Source organism: Zootermopsis nevadensis, unplaced genomic scaffold, assembly GCF_977971745.1.
Source record: "Zootermopsis nevadensis isolate Lab colony 2312 unplaced genomic scaffold, Znev_1.0 Znev_ptg000020l, whole genome shotgun sequence".
In the NCBI taxonomy this organism is placed as follows: domain Eukaryota; kingdom Metazoa; phylum Arthropoda; class Insecta; order Blattodea; family Termopsidae; genus Zootermopsis; species Zootermopsis nevadensis.
Window position 1 is genome coordinate 3,516,513 of NW_028259152.1, and position 24,335 is coordinate 3,540,847.

Here is a 24,335-nt window from a genome sequence, read left to right on the forward strand (position 1 = left end):
GCATAATCACAGTTGTTGAAAGTAGGGTTTAAAGTGCTCAGGAAACTTCCAGATGGCCTCAGTTCATCAGGAGTATCCTTTATAAAGATGTACTTCCTGTTTGAAAACAGCTACGAACAGGAAATAAGGAATACTTCATAAGAAATATTTCAAATATGTATCTGGTTCACAACCCAGTAACACTAAATATGGTGTGTTCTGTGGAAACATATATTATAAACAGAATGAACAAAAGAAGAATTTCATTATCAAGTTCTTTATTTTCTTCAAAAATTGTGACAAATTCATTTAAGATGAAAAGTTACAAAAAAAAAAGCATACAAAATCAAAATCTGAAACAAAAAAGTTTAGTTCAAATTATTATTAGCTTATTTAAGGTCATAATGCAGACAGTAGTCAGAATGTATGAGGTTACAACTGAGGCTCTTCATATAGTAAGTAGCATCAAATGAAGTGACAGAAACAATATTAGAAACGTAACAAATATTTATTGTGTTTCATATTGTTGAAAATTCAAGATCACTTAACAATGGCCTCGGTCTTCAGTGCGCTTCCTTGGTGCTGACGTTATTATACTGTCAACACGCAAAATCATTTCTGCTGCTTCTACTGCTGACAAGAGTACCTGTCTCTTGACAACAAATGATTCTGTGATTCCAAGTTCCTTCATACACCCAATTTTTCCCACATCCATATCTGAAATAAATGTTAAATTATGTACGTTACTTATGTTATCACAAAGTCCTTCTAAAAATAAACTTGTAAGGATAGTCATGTTTTAAGAAGGGTACTGTCATACTCTAATGTTTTCAAACTTAGTCCTTCCTCACCTGAGTCATTTCTTAATTTTGAAAATTCCCTTATTACTTACTAAGCCCCATGTTGTTGAATCCCTGGCTGTGGGCGGCACGCAACTCGCTAACCAACTGCGCAGAGTCATAGCCAGCATTATCTGCAATTGTTGTTGGTAATGTCTGCAAAGCCTTAGCAAATGACTCCATGGCTACAGAATCTTTTCCTGGTGTCTTTGCTGCCTCTGACTGCACAGCACAAGCCATAAGCATCTCACTGCAGCCTAGAATGAAAGAAAAACATCCAAGAATGTGGTAAGAATTTTAGGATAACTTAATTAAAACCTAAAAACACATTAACAGAACTCTCAATCAAACTCTTCCTTTGGAAATGGTCTACTGACCTCCAAGAGCAAGAAATTTGTATAAAATAAATACAGTGAAACCTCTATCCATCGTTCCCGGAACTATCGTTTTCCCGGATGCATCGTCCGTTTTGTTCGGTCCCGAATACATCCCATATAAAATAATGTTACATTTTCCCGCTTCTATCGTTCCTCGAACTATCGTTTTATCGCATCGATCGTTCAAAAATCTTAGTCCCGGCCCACAATTTTCCCGCAATGATCGTTTCTGAGAATTTAAAATGCTGGGTTTTGAGATAAATTATTACCGAAAGACGCACAATGTTTTTGGAATACGCAGTAGCGGTAACCTGTTATATCGCCCAACCAGCACATTCTTTTGGAATGAGGGTCAGCGGTGCAGGGGTGATAGTTGGAGTGAATGGCGGTGCCCATTGTCAGAAATTTTACGATTTTAATTTGGGTCCACTCATATTTCGTTCCAGCGATGCCAGATGGCATGTGCAGTGTGAATTTCTTCACAAATGCTTTTATTATAAGTACAAAGGAAAGGCTGGCGGCACTTTTCATTCTTCTGGTTCATCTCGTTTCCAGCGGTTCAGGGTCTTCTACAGCTACTTTTCGTTGAGTTCGGCAGTAATAGTATTTCCATTCTTCCCGTTATTGTCCGCAAAGGGGGTTGGAGTGGTGAGGAAGAAGACGACGAATGCGAGCCCGAAGCTTTGCCGAGTTTTGCCGAAGCGCGCGCTGCATTGGCGAAAGTGAAGTCGTTCTTTTATGCGCTTAATATTAGTGAACGTGACGAGGAAAACATTTTGAACGTGGAAAGTGCTCTGTTTGGTCTAAAACGTAAAGTTTTGACAAACCAGTTGTCCATTAAAGACTTTTTTGGTAAAAAGAAGTAACTTTGAAAGGGAAACATTGTTTTTTTTTAAATTTTTAATGCTTTCCCGCATCTATCGTTTTCCCGCATTCATCGTTTTTATTTCCCACCCCCGCCGAAAACGATGCATCGAGGTTTCACTGTAATCATACAAAGAAACAACTGAATTATCACCATATTCCAAGTGTAAAATAGTTGGAGGGGGAAGAAACAGAGGTGGGTGAATAGAATATTATTGTACCACAATATATAAACATATGAGAACTTTACCTCCTCCGTAAACAATACGAGTCTCCCTAACAGTTGCGGCCAGCACGCACAGAGCATCATGAAGAGAACGCTCAGCTTCATCAATGATCTGCTGGGTGGCACCTCTAATCACAATTGTGCAAGCTTCACCCAATGCCACACCACCAAAACGAAGGAGTGTGTCCTCACCAATCATAATCTGCAGACAGAATCTTGTATTAAGCTACAACACAACTGGATGTCATGCACTTCACAACTTTCAAAGTATCATCGTTAACTATCATACTGCCCCTCGTATGGACAAGTAAACAAACCTGTTCAATCACATCACAAAGCCCAAGCTTCACAAGCTCAGGGTTATCAAATGTAGAGACAATTTCTCCTCCAGTAACAAGAGCCAAGCGTTCAATACCATCAAAGTCAGCATGTTCAATGGCCATAACACCAGCATCGGCAAATAACTGCTCTGGGTAGTTGTAGATCAACTGTCTGAAAATTCATAAACACACAAATTATAAGAAAGAAATATATGATTCCAAGTAGACATAAACATTGCTTGCCAATGGCCTACATATTTTTCAGTCTTATAGATCTTTAAACTTAACTATTTTCTTGTTTCTAACTGCAGAATTTTCACACCAGTAGCATGAATTCTCATTCATGCATTTTACATTACAATAGCTCAGTTATGGAATCAAACAGATAAAGCCTTCCTTGAGCTGCTGGTATAAGAAACAACTATGCAGTTTTCTGTTAAAGAAAAGATGACATTCCCTATTTTAGTTGGGAAGATATTCTTGCAGAAGAAACATAAGCAGAGATAGAAATTATGATCTAAACAGGATGTGAAGATTTTCCTGAAACAAGGTATTACTGGTACTTTTCAGGAAATATGTACGTCATCCACCACATAGCAGGACAAAGATTGGACAATATCTCATTTAAATCATAATGAGAATAAGCCTAAGTCAGATGACCACCATCAACCTTTACATAGGACTAAGTTAGATCTGGATCTAATGGCAAAATTCTTGCATTATCTTTCCAGTCATACATAACCCGATAGCTGATGAAGCTACGACTAGGTTAAATAAAAGTTCCACACTGGAACAGTCTACAAAATGGTGTATCAAGGTTTGAGACATTGCCAACACCATAAGTTATGTATCAAAGTGCGACACTTGTACTTTGATTGTATCTAATCCATGCAATGAAGTTTATTTTAACAAAACAATTGAAAACCTTTCATGGGCTAAAATATTTTCACATAACCGTAATATTTAGGTCATGTGGATGCTGGCGGTAGCATAGCTACTGGTAGGGCCTCCGTAGCCAGACTGGTCGAGGGGGAGAGGTCAGACTAAGACAGGTACCCTAGTCCTCCAGGTTGGGGGTTGGTCGCAAGGCTAACAACCTTGCACTGTAAAAAGGAAGATGTTTCGAAACCTCGATCAAAGCCTCGGACAGACGGACCTAACAGAGGACCGAATGGAAGAGGAGAATTGAGAAGGCCATGGGCCAAATACGGAACGGAGAGCCACAGAAGAAGAACAGTGGCATCAGTCACTTACCTATTAATAAATACATTCACATTATGTTTAAGGATTTTGTTGACTTTGTCTCGCATCTTCTCCTTCTCAGCCAGCTCCAGTTCAGCTATTTTAGCCATTGAGTCGACCCTTACACGAGATCCAAAAACCTTGATTTTGTCAGTATCCATAGGAGTATTTGCTATTAGAATGCGAGCATTCTCCACACATTTAGGCTGGTGCACTCCAATCTTCTTATCCAGAAGGAAACCTACATAAAAATCACACATTCAATATTTAACTGTAATTATAAATGCTTCAAGAGGATTAATCACTCTGAGATTGGATACAATTAACTCCAAAGAAGAACATGCTTAGGATAACAGACAAAATAGTGTGTCCTGTCAAATTATATGAAGTATCCTATTTCTGGAGAAGAGAATGCTTTTTCACCATCAACCAATACAAAATGGAAATGAAACTAGAAGATGGAGAGGGGCAGGGGGGAGGAGAAAGGAATACTTTTCAGTGCAAGAACCAACAGCAATTTTAAACAGATGCACAAACACATACTCTTAAGATAAGGGTAAATTTGCAGTTCTGTTGTAAAACTTTTAGTTTAATGCGTTCAGTACTTAACATGTAACAATATTAATTTTTGATATAGCTAAAAAAACTTTTGTTGTTCTATTTTTATGGCCATTATCATACAGAGTGACCCAGCAAATTAGAACCATTGTTAGTCATCCATTATTATATCTTATAAACTTTGATACCTTTCTCAAATGATAACACAGCAGCCAATTATAATATGAAACCACAAAATAGTCTACAGTAGGTTATGTGATATATTTGCTTTTTTATCTTGTGTGAAGCTGCTTAAGTATCACCTGTTTTATTCTATAGCAGAGAAAAATTTAACATAGTTAAAAAAATGGGATGTCATGCTGCACTAGATATAACAGTAGATACAAAACAAAACACACTACCAATCAGGAACAATAAATGGGGAAAACCAAACTTTTCTTATTGATACCTTCATCAAGGAAAGAATCTTCCAATGTGCCTCCAGTTTTTTTTATGATTTGGATAGCAGAAAGATTTCCCGATCCCTTGAGTCGCAGCACTGCATCCACAGCTAACTTAGAGAAGTACTCCTTATGCTGTGATAAGATCTTGGAGCTCAAGGTAGTGCGAGCAATGTTCATGAGGTCTTCATGAAACTGTGCACTGTCAGCACTGAAACAAGACATGTTAAGAGCAGTGTTCTGGAAGGGGTTAAAGATAACTAGCTTCCTTTAAGAGCTGCCAACTGCAAGCAGTAAAATACCAAAGCAAGAAAATAACATAACAGAAATGTTCTAGTTTCATTATAAAAAGGTATATGATATAGCCAAACCCCAAGACAGCACCTCATTATGTACCACCACTCCACCACCATCACACTGCACCCCAGAAAATGTATGAGCAAAAATTCCCTATGTAATTTCAAAGGGAATCCCCTGGTAAACTGCTCTGTGATCTGTTCAAAATAATGAATGATAGACAAGTCCAGAAACTCAATAGTTCTTATCATACTACTCACCTATTATCCATGGATGTAGCAGTTAAGGCATCACGTGCTACCTGTGTTGCTTTTCTCCAACCAGCTATAATGATTTGTGGATGAATCTTCTGGTCTATCAACTTCTCTGCTTCTCGAAGTAATTCTGCAGCTAAAGAAATCAAACAGATATTTATTTAGATTTCTTGTATCATTAGCAACTGTTTCCTTGCATATGAGCCATTAAACACATCACTCATAAAGACTTGTCCTCTAGCATCTTCTCACTTATTTGTGAACTGCACTTTATAGTGCAAAATAACTTTCCGACTTACTTCTGTGGTAACAGAACCCAAAGGTTCAACACTACCAACACCAAAACATGTCAACTGATATGAACCTCACAGCCAGTTCAACCAAGTTCACATTCTCAATGCTGTAATTCCTCAAGATTAATTTTAATATTATGTTCCTACTTCCTACCTCCTCCTTGTTCTTCCAAGACTTCCCAATTAAAGTTTAACAAAATTCTCCTTGAATTTATTGTCTGCATCATATAAACAAGTAACATATACAGCCTGCCCTAGCCTTGCTTGTTTGATACTAGATGAAATACAATCATGACATTTCACATTGCATAAAGCCTCTAATGGAATAATGTCCATACCAAATTCCATCAAAATGTGTCAAATGGTTCTTTACCTCAAACATGTGTACACACTGATTTTTAGTTTAGATATAACTATTTCATGTTAGATGAGGAATCTGTTAATTGCCCCGCACTGTTCTAAAATTAAATAAATGGAAGAAAACAGACAGAAGTTAGAATGATAAGTATATGTGATCTTAAAAATGTTCTTGAAACCAACTTTCTTCAAGATCATTACATCATCACATTAAATTAATTTAAATGTTTATTTACCAAGAACAGTAACAGAGGTTGTTCCATCTCCAACTTCATCATCCTGCACACGTGAAATATCCACAAGGATTTTTGATGCTGGATTATCTATACCAACTGCCTTCAAAATAGTAGCTCCATCATTAGTAATCACCACCTGGCCCTCATTCCGCCCATGAGATACAAGGATCTTGTCCATGCCTTTAGGACCCAAAGTACTCTTCACTAAATCCCCAATGGCTATAGCTCCAACAAAACTTGACAGCCGAGCTGTTTCTGCTTTATCCTCCTCAGCCTCATGCTTCAAGATTCTAACTGGATTCAAGGATACCTAGAAAATATTAACGAAACTTTTCAGTGTAACATATATTACAAGAATTATATGGAGTGCCTCAAAAAATAAAACTAACAATTTTGTGAATTTGTTATAACTTTGAGGCTCATGATACTGGACAAGATGTGTACAAATAACATTATTAGAGATGACCAACAGGCAAACATTCCCATGTGCCCAGCATAGAAATCAGTAAAGCAACAACTTTATGGAACAAGAACCAATAAGGCAAATGTGCACCAAATTCTTCTGTGAGTCAATTTTAAGGTGTGAACGGGGATGCACATTTCAGTAACATGATTATTTGATCTGATATGGTCATGTTAAGTTAAACAGTGCGGTGAAATGCCATAAAGGTGAAAACTGGTCTCTTAAGAAAACAAACATTTTTGTAATGTCAATGTAACATGGATACAATGAGTACTGTGGAAGTACTCTTTGTGTAACCAGCACATCGCTGTGCCGGCATGAAAAAAATTACTGTAAGAATAAAAATGTGTAAAATGAACTGCACATGAATGCAGTCAAGAATGATAATTACTCTCCTTACTATCGTCTGTGATGAATTTCACAATTCTAGATGATGTCTATCACAGCTTTTTGTGCATTGACAACATTAACCTATTTTACACTAAAAGTACTAAAAAATACGACGTATAAATTGCTGCCTACTGGTCTTGCACATATGAAAAAGATATGCTCTTTAAATATTCTAAAATAGCGTTTTATACTGTTTTAAATGTGTACAAAATTTATTCTCCTAAGAACCAACTCATACTATATGGGAATCTTGTTCACGATTATGGTGCCCGTGATAATGCGAAGGTGAATACGTATTATGAAATTTGTCAATACGGTATGGTTCGTTGAATCAGGCCACAACGACTAAACAGAATTTAATATTTAATCCATAACCATATACAGTTATAATAAAGTATTTATTATGTCCCTTAAACGGAAAATTTACTACATCTAATCTTGTTACACCTGATTTCTCTTTGTGTATTCTTTCATCTGTCCATGGATAACTGCTTGAAATATTGGATATCTACATGCCTAAGACCAAAATATACTTCCGAAATAGACAAAATAAGATTAAAATGCTAAACTTACCATTTTTTTTCAAAGAAAAACCTTGTTCCCAGATCGATGCGAACCTCAACTTTCTCCACCGCCTTGTAAGCCGAACTGCGTCGTCAATAATTAAATGCAAACGAAGTTGACCATGTGACGAAATTTCAAGAACCTAACCTTTAATATGTGTACTTCACATTTACAAAGTAACTGCTGGTGGGAATTTTGAAATTCATGATGTTGTTTTTTCTTGGAACTGAAAGAGTGAATGACTTATTTCTGGTACGACAGAAACAACCTCAGGATTAAAATTGCAAGTGTTATATGCAGTCGATACAATGTTATGCAGGGAACGGACACAAGGACGATATGAACTGTATCATAAAATTATGAGAATCACAGTACATGATTTCCATCATAAACTATGCAAAGTCAAAAAGTGTTTCTAAGAAATTGTACTTTTGGGAATGGGTCACAAAATCTTAAATTTGTATTCTCTCTTGAAACACTTATGATGATACCCTTATTCAGCAACACAACATATTCCATAGCAGTGGTGGCATTACCATTAACAATATTTGACTTTGAGTACAGTTAAACTTATTAATTCTGTGTACATACCTATTATCACACACAAGGCAAAATTAAGTCTTGATGCTGGGAAGACACACAACAAAATGGAGAAACTAACAAATAGATAAACAAAATGTGTTTGTGTGTGTGTACACAAAGCTCTGAAAAGACACAATATCCAAGTCCTTGAAAGACGAATTAAAACAAATACAAGACAACAGTTTGTCATTGTTGTTTGAATGGAAAAAATAAATCACAATGCATCATTTCACGTAAGTCTTCATTGTAATACTTTCTTTATTTTGGAAAACGTTTGGTCTGGAACTCAGTTTCTCATATTGTGTAATGTAAACAGAACATAACATTTTCTATGCTTGGAATAAAATATATACACGAGCACAGTATTTCATTCAGATTTATAAACCTTAGAATAAAAATTATGTGCATTCAACATGTATGTAATGTGTAGGCAAATGTTTATATTGGAGAAACAGTTTCACTCTTTGTAACTGACAGCATATATGTGTGGAAGTACTTTATATCTGTTCAATGTTAACCACTGAACACACAATAAAAATAATTTTCCAGAATAATAGCAGTAGACAGTCTGTAGAACTCATTCACTTCACCACAAATAAGACATATTGTTACTGTCTGCAGAGGTACATGTATGTACGATAGTGACATGTTTGAAACATTTACAGTTGCTTATCTGGCACCAATACTCTAATACACACAGAGAAATTCAATATCATAAAAAACATGCACTTCTTGATTATACAGAGTCAAAGTCAAGTTTGGCTCCCATTCTTCGGAGTGCGATGATTGTATTGACTGCTTTGATCCATCGCTTCTTGATGACATAGCGTTTCAGCTTTACTTTGCTGAGTGTTGTGTTGACAGCCATCTCACTCAGCCACTTGTGTCTCAGGCACTGACTCGCATTCAGCCGCTCTCTGCGGATGATATTGCAAACACACATCACTCACCTGCTAGTCTCTAATTTTATGTGTGTCCTGGTAGTCTAAGTTTGCCATACTTTTGTCTTATAGTTAGACTCCAAATTGTGAAGGTAAAACTGAATGCTTTTTCTTAATGGTCCGAGATGACTGAAAGTAGGTTGCTAATGAGGTCATAGTTCGCTGACCCAAAGATTCTTCCTCTGACCAATCCATGGAAAGTGACTTGCGACAGGTTTCTATTGGACTGCATGTTACTGTTTGTTTATCATCCCACTTGTCAAGCAGGTGAAGAAGGAGATCTTTAGTGATGTCAGCACAAGGAGTTTCAGAATGGTCTGCTTCAGAGGAATGCTGGGGTGACACTGGAGCTGAGTGGCTAGGGGAGGCAGAAGACTGGCTGTTATTAGAAGTGGATGGGAAGGTGTCTAACGAGTTCCAAGATGAGCATGGTGATATACTAGTAGTGTTAGCAACCATGAAGGAGGTGAAATTGGTAGGAGGTGCTGGTGCACCAAGAGGAACATCTCGGTTCAGGTTTGAGAAGCGGAACTTTGGACGTTTTACTCCTGTTAATCCCTCATCCTGAATACTGTCTTTTCTGCTTGGAACTGGTGGTATAGGGTGAGGTGTTCCATTGAAGACAGTTGATTGTATGGAGCCATGGTGTGTGCTTGGGATTGCAGGAGCAGGAGCCCGAATGCTACTAACATTATTATTATCAAGATCTGAGGAGGGACCATGTAAGGATGCCATTTGGAACAGTTTGTCTGAGAGTTTGCGTATTTCATCTGCAAGATTGACCCTAGCAGCTGTATCACCATTTCTCCTCAAGACACATGAACTGTCTGATGCTCGACGCTCAAATGTCTGGAGCCGCTCCAGGTGATATTTTGGAGGAGGAGGCTGTTTATTTTCAAATGTGTAGTGGTGGAGATAGTCTGTCTCATCGGGAGACTTCCCTAGGAGCTCATGTTCCAAGATGGAATCAGGAGAGGTGGAGACTGAGACAGACAAGGAGCTGCAAGGTGAAGGAGACAGACCACCCAGAGAGTTCTGGGATGGAACTGTTTCAATCTCTTGTGACATTAAAATACAAGGAGAAATGGTGTGGCAAGACTTATCAAACAAATATGGGCTGTTTGGATGCTCATTCCATCGCTCCACAAAGAAGCGTAAGTTATCTTTAGCTATGTCGAGCTCTTCTGCAACAGGCGGTGGTGGTTTTGGTTTTCTCCTCAGCCAAGTATGCGCCAGGCACTGGGTAGCAGACATTCGTCGCCTGGAAGGGAAGGCAGACAAAGACCCAGAGTTAAGAACAAACTGATGCCATCAATCACACTGCAGCCAATCACTTCCAGCAGAAGAGAGGGGAGAAATGAGAGGCTAAATTTTATAAAATAATACACAGTATGTCATGCAAGCATAATAAATTGTGACACTAATAAATAAACACTTCATACATATACTACATTCCATAAATTTTATATTCTGTATATAGATCTGAGACTTATTGCTGTATGTCCTTATGTGATATCTGTGAGATAGAGGAGTGCTATTTTACATGGAATGTACTTAAAAATAAAATGGCAGAATAATGAGAGAAGAAAGGAAATATAAACAATCATCATCTTTGGAAGGAATTTGAATAAAAACCAAAGGCTGCCAGCATTTTCAGACTACTGAGATTTACCAAATTCTTCAGCATTTTGAAACTACAAATGAGTTAAAATTATTCTGAAGATTCCTTGGACGCTGAATATGAAATAAATGTATGTAGTGGGTAGCAGTCTGTCTTGTATTTCAGAGGTATCCAGTAGGAATCTCGGCAAGGGCACTGACCGTCCTGAGTAATGTTCATTGTGCCTTCCCTCACTCCCTCTAGATGAATACAAGGTTAGTGTCTTAAAAGAGGCCACAACCACTTCATCCCATTCTTTCTGTTTTATCATGTATAATAATTTCTAATCTCATACACTTCTACATAACAACTGCAAATGACAGCAATATTAACATTCTATGAAATGACCAACTAGTAGTAAGGATTTCCACCACCTATAATATTACATAGTGTCACAACCCAGAATAAAATAAACTCTTAGTGCTATGAAAACCTCAGACATTGTAAGGATTTATTGTATTATGTAAGTATGACAAGTATTTTCCAAGAAGCTCAAGATTTCTCATTTATATAAATAGTTAAATTGTGGGTAGTGGAAACTTGACCTTAGAGGATTATGGCTACTTGCATTACACATGCTTTATTGTATTATCACTTTTACTACAATAATCATGCAGAATTAGAACTACAAAAGAAACAAAAACATGGGCCTTTGTCATACCTTCAACATATACATACTAATCTGATCTGATGTGTATATATATGCTACTTACAGTAAGGCATATTTTCTGTTGAAATTGTTACCATGCTGTCCATTCTTCTCATAATGTTATGCAGACATGAAGCATTATATATGAAAGACACTGTTAGTTAATTGTACTGAATTCTTTGATGTTTTTGGTTATTCATTCCTAAAAATTTCATGCAGGTATACTGAATGAAATATTAACCTGGTGAGTAATTCTCTATTATACAGAATATAACTTAGAGGTCTGGAACTAATGTAAGGGTATGTTCTACACATCAAAACAATGAAAAAAGTTTGTATGAATATGGGTCTGGAAATGTTTTGAAGTTACAGCGATCTTTAACTTCCAAAAATTTATGAAAGTGTGTCATTCTTGTTGCTTCTCCTATGAAAATGGATGTTTATTCATTCCAAAGAATGGTGGACATACATCTATCTCCTTTATGGGCATGAAAATGGTAACAGTATGGAGACTAAAAACCTCTATCAGCAAACATTTCTGCAACAGTAACTTCAAAATATGCATTATGAACACTTTCAACGAAATTTCTGCTCCAAGGGTGGAGAGGAAGCAGCAGAAGTATGATATGACATAGGAAATTTCAGGAAGGAAAGGAGGGCTGTTACTCAGAAATGAGTTTTAGCAAACCCATGTTGATAGGAACTTCTTCAATTGATTTGTGTATATAATTCACCTGTTCATCCTTACATTTGTACCAGACCTTTAAGTTACAACTGTATATTTATTTTTAAATTGAATAAACACTGTATATGAAGATTTCCGTCTTCTGGGTTGTTGCACTGTGTAGTCTGGTCGATGTTAACCAACGTTTCAGAGGTCATACTGCCTCCGTCATCAGGGCGATGTCAACATCTGACCAGTATGATAACTAAAATATATTCATCGCCCTGATGACGGAGGCAGTATGACCTCTGAAACGTTGGTTAACATCGACCAGACTACACAGCGCAACAACCCAGAAGACGGAAATCTTCATACTCACCGCTGTGAAAACCTCAAATCTTACAACACTGTATATGTACATACTGTGCAAACAAAACAAAATTTGGACACTAAACCATAAAGTACTAGTATCTCAGAAATATTCTGCATATTGTAATTTTATTTGATTAGATTTGAAATAATGATTCATTACACACAGAAAAGGAACACCATGTAACAATCTACTTGTTAAGTCCTACAAATTTTGTCTAACAAACTATCTTTAAATTTCATTAAATTTAATTAATATGTTTGGGTTTCAAACAAAGTACTTTATGTGGGAGTTAAGTAAATCCCTGTGATACATGTGGTTTACTGATAATACTTTATAACACTGAAAGTTATAAAATAGTCAGAAATAACAAAAAAATAAAATAATGATGCTATGGACAGCGGAGCAGCAGAAAGGAACAAAGTGTTCTTCACTCATCAGTGGGGAAGTTACACATGCACAAATCACTTGCCTACCATGCTTCCTGCATCACAAATATTTGCTTAATTCTCACATATAGTATCAGCCGTGTTTAATCAAATAATACAGAAATATAATTTCAGGCATCTACCAAATTTCAGAAATGTTCTCAGTATCAAAGTTCAAAATCTGTTCATTATTAATACTGAGTAATAGGTGAATGGTTGGACAGACATCTAATTTTTTGAACAGTTTATTGTTTTCTTTTTCCAAAATATATTTATTAAATATGTCCAAAATCTAGAATGATGTTGTTATCTGCCTATACCTATAAGAAATACTGGGGATCAGTACAGACTAATATAAACTTTGGAAAGTATTATATATGATGACATATTCAGATCAATAAATAAATAAATAATTATGCATAACATTAAAAATAACAAATGAGAATGAAACATATACTTCATAGCAGAACAAACAGATTTGTGAGCTTTTTTTCTGTTTTAAATAAAATCATGAGAAAAAGAGTTTTTTCATCTCTTTTTGGTTATGTTTACACAGCTTATACATAATTTTTTTAGAGAGTAGAATACTATGTAGTCATTTAATGTAGTATAAGCAAAGCAATGAACATACTCTTTGTCCTTTAAAAGTAACTTCTGAATAAAGTCCTTTGCATCCTGTGAGATTTCATTGAAAACTTCATCATCAAAATCATATTTGGCTATTGTTACATTTGCCATTGTTTCAATATCTGTTCCTCCCATGAATGGTGACAATCCAGAAAGCCTGCAAATAACATGAACATGTAACAATTACAAATAAATTGCTTACAGAACAATTACAACTATGGAAATCAGCATGCATGTATGAAATTGTAGACTATTCTCACACCAGGAAGGAGAATAAAATTATGCAGTTAGATTGACTAATGGACGAATCATACTTAGACAAGTTATATATTATATATCAGAAGGCATATTTCAATTTTCCTGATACTCATGCACATGTGAACACTCACACCCAAAATCAAAAATCAAACCACAATAAGGCACCTTTTTATATGCTGTCATATCTGCCCGATATACCTTCATGCTTTTGTATGAGGACACTTCTACCTAAATTATAAGCTTTTCTGTTAGCTTTCTTCACAATGGTAGTTGTGAACAGTAAAGGAGCAAGCAGAATGTTATAGTAATTATTACTGTAAAGTTAAAATGCTGCATTAATTTTAGTGTAAAATAAAACATAAAGTGTGAAAATTGAAGAGGTCAGACAAGTTGTATGTGTATAGTGTACACAGTTACTAATTAATTTTTATTTACCAAAATTTGTACTTACAACACGTAACAGATAACTCCAACTGACCACATGTCTGTTCCAAATGATATTTGTTCAAAATTAACAATCTCAGGTGCCACAAATTCAGGTGTTCCAAATAATACTTGTAACTTTTTTTGAGGATCATACTTTCTTGCTAAGCCAAAATCTATTATTTTAATTCGGTTTCCTGTTCTTGTAAGGCACAATATGTTCTCAGGCTAAAAAATAAATAATTATATTTTATCTACACATAAAAATATATTTATATATTAGCAACAATTGCAAATAAAAGTGAAGGATATGTTCAGTATAAGTTACTGGAAGTTTCTATATTATTATGTATGAAGTCAATTACATCAGAAATTTTAGCAGAGAATAGATGTTTTAAACTAAGAAGTTAATAAAAATCTGGCGATAAATTCCAGTTTTCATTTTTATAAAGAGTTGTAAAAAAATTTCTTCAGAAACCTGTGCTTCTAAATAATCTGTGAAGAGTAACTGACAATTTTTAAATACCTTCCATAAAATATACTGTTGCCAGTAGGTTGACTGTGTACATCCTGATTTGGGATCCACAGAATTTAAGAGAAGCTGATCTAACCTTATGCAGTCTAATATTATTGCTATAGTGTAACAATTTTAATGCCATTTTTGAATGCTAAAACATACCTTCATATCAAGGTGTAGAATATTCTGTTTGTGAATGAACTCAATACCTTCACATATTTGTCTCATGAAAACTGTGCAGGATTTCTCTGTTAGAATGAAGTCATCATCAATCACCCTCTCAAAAAGTTCACCACCTTCAATTCTGAAACACAAATACATCATTTCCATACTACTACAGCTGAGAGATAAGGATGTCACAACTGCCATGGCAATGACAAACATAATGTAATAAATTATTTTGTTCAGAAACTACATTTTCAACCTTCTAATTTTAAAAATAAATGTCAGGATTTGTCTGTTTTTGTGTGATTTACAAGGTACTTGATAATTATGTGATAAGTAACTGAACTAATAAAGGTAATGGCAAGAAAAAATAAAACTGGGTTTCTTCTTTGAGTAAATACAAAGTTGTACCTCCACCATCTTATTACTGTTGTTTTCCCTTGAACTCCCTTATTTTACTAATGCCTTACTTATGTGAGCATCATCTGAGATCCACTTTCTGTTGGAAATGGTTGGTTGTATATTTTTGTCTCAAAGCAAAACTCTTTCTTTTAATACACTACTCATCCAGTATATGAATATATATAATTAAAGTTTTCAAAATGATGTCTTGGTTAAACAGAATTCTGTTACATATGTTACAAAAGCAGTTAACCCCTCCCACCTGTTTCCAACTGATAAACTTTAAGAACCAAAGTAATAATACAAAAATAAGTCACTCTGATACTGTCTACAAAGGCTGAAAAATGTTGAAAGATTTCTGTGACAAGGACAATTTGAGAAATATGTAGTGAAAAGGTAGAATTAGAAAGGTTATTTTTTATGCTATTATATCATAACAACAGTTGTCATACTCACAACTCTAGTACAACACACATAACCTTCCCATTGTCAAAGGCATCATACAGTTGGATGAGACGTGGATGCTGCAGTAGGCGCATAATTTCAATTTCACGCTCAACATTGCGGCGATCTTCACGTTTTGGTGTGGCTACAAATTTGGCTGCTAGTTGAAGACCAGTGCTCATCTCTTGACACTGATACACTGTTCCAAACTTACCTCTGTAACAAAGCAGAGATTGCCTGTTATATTCAAATATTTATGATGTCTATTCAATTATTTCTTAAACTTAAATAATATGTAATAATTGTTTTAATCTGTGATCATAGTTTAATTTGAGATGTTTATAGGTACAATGAAGTAAAACTTGTGAAGAATGTTTGGATATTTATAGAGATTATCAGAATCATTTTTTGCTAACAACAAATATTGGTTACAGTTGTTATAATAAGCTTAAGAGGGCGCAATTAAAATTACATTACGCAGATATAAGCATTCTGACACTGAAGCTTTTTATTACAAAATACCAGAAATATGAAAATAATAATTTCTGACAAACTCTTGAACAGATAAACAGCATGACAAATCAATGTTCAATTGTAGAGACAGAGTATCTCCTTTTTTATTACATTCAGTAACAGACACTTTTTGTTTCTTTCACAATGCTATACTGCCAACCATCTCAGAATTTTGGACACAGTCCCAATTCCTTGTTAAATGTTTCATGTCTGAAGTCTAGCGTCTGTAGAGGATGAGAGTAAGACCTGTTCAACACATTACAACTCACTGATGAAACAATCAAAACAGTCGTAATATTTGAGGTTTTCACAGCAGTGAGTATGAAGATTTCTGTCTTCTGGGTCATTCGCTGTGTAGTCTGGTAGATGTTTACCAACGTTTCAGAAGTCATACTGCCTCTGTCATCGCCCTGATGATGGAGGCAGTATGACTTCTGAAACGTTGGTAAACATCTACCAGACTACACAGCGAACGACCCAGAAGACAGAAATCTTCGATCAAAACAGTCTTCTGTAGAGGTTCATTGCAGACCCTCAAACCAGTTGTATCGACGTTTCAGGTGTTTTGTACCATCTTTAGACTGCTCTTCTCTGAGATTTCCTTATGTAACTAAGGGCAAAGCATTCTTTAACATATACTAATTAAAACTCTACAAAGGCTGGTAAGTAACTTAAGAAAACAGCATCTTCTCTTGGTGACTATTTAGGTTTTCAAAGGTTTGAAAAGTTCTTACAAGACAACTGACACTAACAACTCAATATTTTGCATTCAAATTACACATTTCATGTACTATTTCAACATTGTTTGATGGGAAATCATGAAGACTCATTCAGGTAGTTCTACCTAATGAAGATTCAAGTCAAGGTTCTATTAAGCAGTAAACAGCAATGCTAACATCATAATTAAGTGGCATCTGAGGTTCTTTTACAGCAGGGAGAATGATGATCTGCGTTTTGGCACCATACAGACGCATTGGTAAATGTCAACATTTCAGAGAAATAGACTGTCTCCAAATTCAAGGTCTAAGTGGTGATTCTGGGAAGTGGGTAATTTATACAGCATCGTCACTTCAGCCCTGATAATGGAGACAGTGTGTTTCTTCAAAATACTGGCATTTACTGACTTGTCTACACGACACCCAAACCCAGAAGAACATCATCAACCCAAATTAAGTTTTTTACATTGATATCCAGATATGTTAATGTGGGCTTTAGTTTGACAATCCGAGTGCCCAATCGACTTTTCAAACAATTTACTGCTCTATAGAGTGAGTGAGTGTGTGATATATCCAAATATGTTATACTAAAGGCATTTGTTTCTACCGATGTCTTTTGTAGAAATAATCATTAACTTTAAAATGATTACAAGGCAGGGATAAGGGAGAAAATAAACTCACTCTGTCGAACACACTCTCCTGTGATTACTTTAACCTGATAAGTCGTCAGGACGCACGAGTGCACAGCTGCTTGTGTGATGTAATACGCAGCTAAACAGGAAGGATATTCGATTTTGAACTTTCGTCTACAATAAAATAGCGTTTTATTAGATGGGTACTAGGGATCTTTTCCCGGAATAAAAAGGGCTGAACCGTGAAGTGGTTAAAACTGCGTGGAACTATAACTTCACCCCCCCCCCCCCTTCCACCCACGCGTCTTCATAGCATCGTACAGCTTTACCTATAACAATCTGAATAATTTTAGTTCATGATTAGCGATTAGAAGGTGGAACCCCACATTAACCTTCATTTTATGTAGACCGTTGCTGAGATGGTGGCATAAAGCCAGCTCGACGCCATTACTGTTTATCTTTCGTCGTCGACGCTTTTGCCGGCTGTAATAAAATGGCTTCCTACACGCAATATGTCCGGTAAATAACGTCCTGTATGGGTCAGAAACAACCGAGGTGTAAAAGCCAAATTTGTAAACGTGATTTTCTTTCATTTCCATACAATGACGAGGCAATTTTCGAACATCTCATGCTTCATGTTTTGATCATATCACTCACAAGGCGAAATGCATTAGATTCTGTGTCCTTTATCACACTTTTCCTTGCTTGATTTTTTCTGCTACAGAGGTTGGGTGGTTTTGAATAGTGGTGGAGTGGTGGGGAATGTGCGGAAGAAAGGCAACCATTATATGCCTTCTGGGTTCTTGAGCAGTGCAGTCTGGCAGAAGTTTCCTGACGTTTCAGATGTGCTTGCTGCCTTTATCATCAGGGTTATGAGTCTAATCGCCCTGATGATGGAGGTAGCAAGAACCAGTCCATACCGCGCAACAACCCATAAGACAGCCATCATCGTACTCGCCGCCGTGAGAAACTTCAATCACACTGCTATAAGCTCTATCAGAACAAGGACCCAAACAGGACATATTTACGTATCCATTAAACGAAATTTCTGTCGTTGTATGCGGACACCTTTATCTGTCCTCCGAAATGATATTCACGGATCTGTGCGAAGGTCATGCCACAGCTGATGGTGTAAAGAGATGGTCCTAATAATAGTACTTATGACACTGCTGTTGTTGATGGTGATAAATGAAAGTAGGGTGGTTGTTAGACAAAATTACATTCTCACTAATACAGTTTCCCTGTTTTATATTTGAGATAATTATAGAAAATTGTTCTACAAGAATATTTGGGGAATAAATTAAACTGAACTATATGAAACTGAAGTCCCTTTTAAACTTTTGTTCTGTTGAAATTAACCTGGTTCGTAATATATAGTTTTCATTACCCAGTAATTCCAAATTCTCGAAAACTTGGTTGATGGATTGAATTAAAAAAAATGCTGTGAGAATTCATCAATATGGCATTTTCTTAAGATCCCACGTACACCACAGAGAAGTCATTTCTTTATATGCCTTTTGTCTTTCTCAACACATAGGGTAAAAAGAAATGTACAGCAAGGAAAAAGTAGGAAAACTTGAAGAAAATTCCTTAAATAGAGTGGTCCAAAGTAAAATTTAGTTGCTAAATACTTATGAACCTTCGGGTTCCATAAAAGATGGGGAAGTCCTTAACCAGATGAGCGACTATCAGCTTCTTAAGATTCCATTCCATGGAGATACTTATACATAAGGCTGCCCTAATACAAGGGTTCATTGCTACACCGTTTATTTTAACACAAAAATACGGCAAACGAAGTTACGAGTTTTATGGTAGAACGCGAATATCAAGTAGCCTAGCGGTTAGCAAGGGATTTCTGTGTCCGCGGCTTTTCTGGACATGCCCTGCACGAAGACGAACGACGTCGAATTCTCCTTTCACCAGCGCAGCTAAAATTGGCTGGCCGCCTATTCTCACGTTATGTGTGCACATGCCTGTAGCATTCAAGTAAGACCAGTGTGAGTTTTTGATCGGGTCATATTGTACACAACGCTTTCGGTAATTCAAAATACCGCGTTTCTTTAAACTTGGTATATCAGTCATAAATTGTTACTACCAGCCGTCCGGCAAAACTACGTACTGCCAAACAAAACACAGCACCTATAATTAGCAATAATGTGCAAACAGACTGTCATTCTTTTCCTCACATGAATTAATCCCTTCAACCCGGTCAGACTCACAATTAATAATTCAAATAAAATTAATCTTTTAGGCGCACGGTACGTTAATCCCGCAACCCTAGTGCCAAGAATCAGAATTACGCTCTAAAGAACATTTTCTTTTAACATGCCTTTAACGTTAATGGGGACACATGAAGCTTAATTTCTTCATCCCTGGCATAATTCCAAACACATTTCCGATGCTCTCACATAAACAGACTAGCAACCCTTGGTCCTCGAAATTTACAAGCATCTACGGAAGGCAAGTTACGTAAATAGGTCTGTGACACGATCACTTGATGTAGTAAAATGATGTGAGATAATATGCAGTCACTCAGCAGCGCCGGCTTCAATTCTCCACGTGAAAACCAGCCATCTTGACTAGTCAGTCAGCATATCAGGACCGCACTTCAAGAAATGACGTGTTCAATTGAGCGCGTCAGCTGTGACGCAATTCCTTGCAACCGCCAGGCTCACTGCCCTTATGTTTCCAGTTGAGGCTATTTCTGATACCTTCTTCTTCTCTCTGACTTCTAGCTTGGTACTGCAGTTTATAACAGAATTTGAAACTATATCCAAATGGAAAAAGTATCCAATTTCATAATTCTTGTACGTAATTAGAGAAGTGCCGACTAATATACAGCTGGTTTAGTCCCATCATTTTATGATCATTGAAGTGTGGTTGTAACAGAAATTCTTCGTCTTAACCTTCATATAGATTAGTGTTACTGGGTTTCTTGACTTTATCTAGAACAGAACGATTTAATATGCGCTCCTCACGGTTTCTAATTAGCCTAAAAATCAGTAATTTCATGAATTTTCCAGTTAGGTGCAACAATTTTCACTTTCTTTAAAATTATTTTAGTTAAAGCTTTTCCTTATGACTGTAGCATACCCATGATGTAATATCTGGGGGTCTGCTTAGAGTTTAAACCAGGATCTTAATAAAGCAACTCAAGTCTGGTGTTTTATTTTTAGCATTTGGAATGTGCTGCAACTTTAATATTCTAACTCGTTCTTTACTAAACGAAAATTGTGTAATACATTAATACTTTAATGAATTAAAAGCTTAGTTAAATTTTGCAGCCTATCATTCGTTTTGTCTAGCATGGCCAGAAATAATCAAAGTTGAAGGTTCTACAGTGTAAAGATGAAATTGTTACGTTATTGCACATGGCTGGCAACTTCTCCTACACAGGCGTGATGCAGATTGTCTCAAACAGATCGCAGGCGCAACTGCAGTTCTCTGCCTTTCTTGCTCTGGTTTTAGATCCTACAATTACAAAGCAAGAATTATTGAAACTGAGGTGACACTTTGTTAACTAAATACCTTACTTAAAATATATATCCTGAATGAGGTTTGGCTTTAACAAAATATTTTGCTGTCGATTAAGCAGGCCTCACAGTTGTTACAACAGTCCTATTTTGAAATAGGCACAAATTTTACACAGAAAATGCCCACTGTTTTTAAAATACTCACTTACATTTCTAGGATTAATCTTGTCTAATCAAAGATAAATTATCTTAGATTACATCAGAGATATAAATCTGCTCATAATTTCTAAACAAATGTTCCATCATATTTAGTGAACGGTGGGTGGGATGTGGAATGTAGTTGTTGTGCTCTGAAAGGCTTTCCAAGAACTACGTTCTGAGTTAGTCCACAGAACTAGCGTAGGTTCAAATACAGAACTAATTCACATTCTGCTGTATACTTCAGACGCCTACAAGCAACCATCACATTTATATATTCTCGGAGTTTGTTGAATGAAGTAATTTATTTGAAGATAGAAAAGCGCCTGATTCTTTTTCCCACATGTCTCTCGTCCTACAGGTTCTGTTTCAGTCTACCAAAAAGGGTTAGTTTTGTGCTGTTTCTCGGCGTGACCTGTGTGTTCTAAGACGTATGCTGCTGTAGTAAAGCAATGTTATGCACACACTGGCACCATTCCGAACTCCGTAATATGTGCCAACCACATAGACACAAATGTTGCAACCAAACGCGACTCACTCATTTCTGGCTCGTATTCCTGATGTTCATACTTACTTCTTCCATGGAGCCGAATCCTTCCTGAGAAGCCAAAAGTCGCTCAGCCACCCAAGAAATTCGCAACATTTTATGGCACCCGAAGTTTAATTAACGCATTTACAAGAGCCAGAAAAACCCAGTCCACACTACCTTTTCTTATTCCTCTAATGTTCCTAGTGTTCGTTGCATTGAAAAACAACACGTTTATTGAGAAGGATTTTTGGATATTATCAGATACTTTGCAACTTCCTTCCCGATTTATCTCACGGCAATCCCATGCAAAGCTGTATTTACTGGCTGAAGCATCATTTTATTGAACAAATTTAGAAAAGTGTACTGCTTTAAGTTCTTTACAACACACCATGTCAATCCTTGTAATCCGAGGTAATTCGATTTCGATATAATTGTTGTACCTTAAATAATACTTTCATTGATCTGATCCGAGGTAATTGTTGCTCAACTGTGTGTACCAACAATGACATAACTTCCCATGTTGCACATTTTCAATAACAGAAGCAGTATAGAGAAGATTCCATTTTCATCGTTGATTTCTTATGATGACATTGATTTTATACGTGATAAATGGGTTACAGAAGCTGCAGTGTCGTCTCAGTCAGATGAGTCACTTCACTTTTCGGGACTGTTTCAAGCACTATGGCGAAGGAGGCAGTCATGCCAATATACATCAAATTGTACTCAGTGTTGTTACTACACACAGTATGACATAGGAGTTATGCGCTGTCTATTATTTTTGCCTCAAGGAGAACGACAGTCCGTGGGAGGTGAAAGCAGCGTCGAGGACTATTACGCCAGCATCTCCTGCGCGATGTCACATACGGTTTATTTACAAAAGCATCCCTACAGAAGGAAATCTCCGAAACCCCTTCCAAGGCCAAATACAACAAACATTCTAAAGTAATCTACGGCTGCTATGTATTCCGATGCCTACAAATGGGCACATGAATGTACCCTTGATCCTAGGCATTACGCCATTCAAATATATGGAGAAGAGGAGGTCAAGGCTTCACGCCTTCCTAAATTCGGAAGTATAATTGGCTGGGCTGAAATAATAATTGCTTACGAATTTCTGGGTGGCATTTTCGGAGCGCAAATTTTTAAAAAAAATTGTAGCCAAACCCCGAGGCGAGGGGAAGGGGCATTGAAAATTTTTCAAACTGAGTATGTACATCGTACTTCATCTTACATTATGCACAATCTCAAGGCACAAGATGACGCGCGAACAACAAATGTTACACAATTAAAATCGCCAGAAATGTGATGCAGCAATCTACACAAAAAGCCAGCACGTAAGCAGCTGTTAACATCTCCAGGAATGACTAACATGAAAGCTTGGAATGCCATGCAGTCATTTCTCCCCTCAAGTCTAAGCTATAGAAATGTTCGCATTCCTTGATTCGATCATACTTATATTTGATGAAGAGTAGGTTTACAAATGATTGATTTTTCTGTCCTTTGGAGTAACGTGACCCACCTCGTGGGTTCTTGTGCCTACGTCTCGAGAAACAGAGTCCTTCGCATCACCAGACGAAAACCATGAAGTCAGGAAGTTCGTCAAACCATAACAGAAGGCGTTAACAAAACATACTTCTTCTCAGCAGGCAGCTTAACAAAGAGAGTAAAGTCAATAAGTTAGGAAATGTACGCATGTGTAACAGTTCTGGCGTGTAGGCTCTATTGTCTCTAGATTTTCATTCCTGAATAATCTCTTAGTAAGTAGCTAGTAATGAGAGGATGTTCGTGAAGTCAAACAAGGGCCTTATATCTCTTCGAAGAAAAACAAGAATTGTCTGAGGCAAATGACCCTGTCGTGGGTAGGAATGTCTGGCTGGGTGATGTCGTTAAGGGATTCCCCACACGGATGTGTGTGAGGGGGATCCAGCACCTGGTTATTTCCTCAACACATGCGTCAGAGCCAGAAGAGTTGCAGATCCTATGAAAGTACTGGATTTCCGTTCTTCCAAATTGCTAGCACTGCTGACGAAGATTGGGTGCAATTCTGAACTTGTTTATAACAAGATGTTGGTTTTCCGTTCATTCTCTAAACCATCATTCACAATAGAATGTAACGGCTCTGAATTTTTGCCAAAGCAAACAGTCATACGGAAAATAACGATGTTTCTGACCTGTAGCATTTCACATAGTTACAGCCATGCTACATGTTTCAGTAATCCATGACCTAAATGAGCCTGTTTGTTCTGTGTTGCTGGTTGTTTCCCACTCAGATATTTACTCGGAGATCTCACGAAAAAATTTGCAGTTTTAGGTGCGTTTATAAAAGATGAAATCGTAAAAGAATGTATTAGTTACGTAACGTTTGACCCTTCTGTTTGTCTCTCTGTCCGCGAATTCAAGCGTTGCGATTAAAATCGGCATGGCGAGAAAAGGCGTTCATTTTTT

The 24,335-nt window shown here is 36.7% G+C and overlaps 2 protein-coding genes across 3 annotated transcripts in view; both read right to left on the reverse strand.

The window, feature by feature from the left end:
• Positions 1–240: 240 nt before the first annotated feature.
• On the reverse strand, positions 241–9,022 carry CCT2 (chaperonin containing TCP1 subunit 2). Its single transcript, XM_022057834.2, has 9 exons — positions 7,709–9,022; positions 6,283–6,592; positions 5,403–5,532; positions 4,854–5,056; positions 3,860–4,088; positions 2,603–2,777; positions 2,310–2,487; positions 872–1,075; positions 241–696 (listed from the first exon to the last, which is right to left on the reverse strand). The coding sequence occupies exons 1-9, from the start codon at positions 7,709–7,711 to the stop codon at positions 524–526; spliced, it is 1,605 nt and encodes a 534-aa protein (XP_021913526.1). The 5' UTR covers positions 7,712–9,022; the 3' UTR covers positions 241–523.
• A 32-nt stretch (positions 9,023–9,054) lies between these two features.
• Positions 9,055–24,335, reverse strand: part of LOC110826815 (uncharacterized) — a 29,180-nt gene continuing 13,899 nt past the window's right edge. For both annotated transcript variants that reach the window (XM_022057833.2, XM_022057832.2), the window contains exons 4-8: positions 15,842–16,045; positions 14,981–15,122; positions 14,330–14,529; positions 13,625–13,777; positions 9,055–10,483 (exon numbers count right to left, since the gene is read on the reverse strand). In XM_022057833.2, coding sequence (XP_021913525.1) covers positions 9,295–10,483; positions 13,625–13,777; positions 14,330–14,529; positions 14,981–15,122; positions 15,842–16,045 — 1,888 coding nt within the window. In that variant the 3' untranslated portion in view covers positions 9,055–9,294. The remainder of the gene's footprint in view (positions 10,484–13,624; positions 13,778–14,329; positions 14,530–14,980; positions 15,123–15,841; positions 16,046–24,335) is intronic.

What these genes read in the sequence shown, in the direction of transcription:
- CCT2 (XM_022057834.2), bottom strand. An exon ending in GTGAATGTATTTATTAATAG is followed by an intron (nt 2,778 to 3,859) that starts GTAAGTGACTGA and finishes ATGAATTTTCAG; the next exon opens with ACAGTTGATCTACAACTACC. An exon ending in TTTGTGATGTGATTGAACAG is followed by an intron (nt 2,488 to 2,602) that starts GTTTGTTTACTT and finishes TTCTGTCTGCAG; the next exon opens with ATTATGATTGGTGAGGACAC.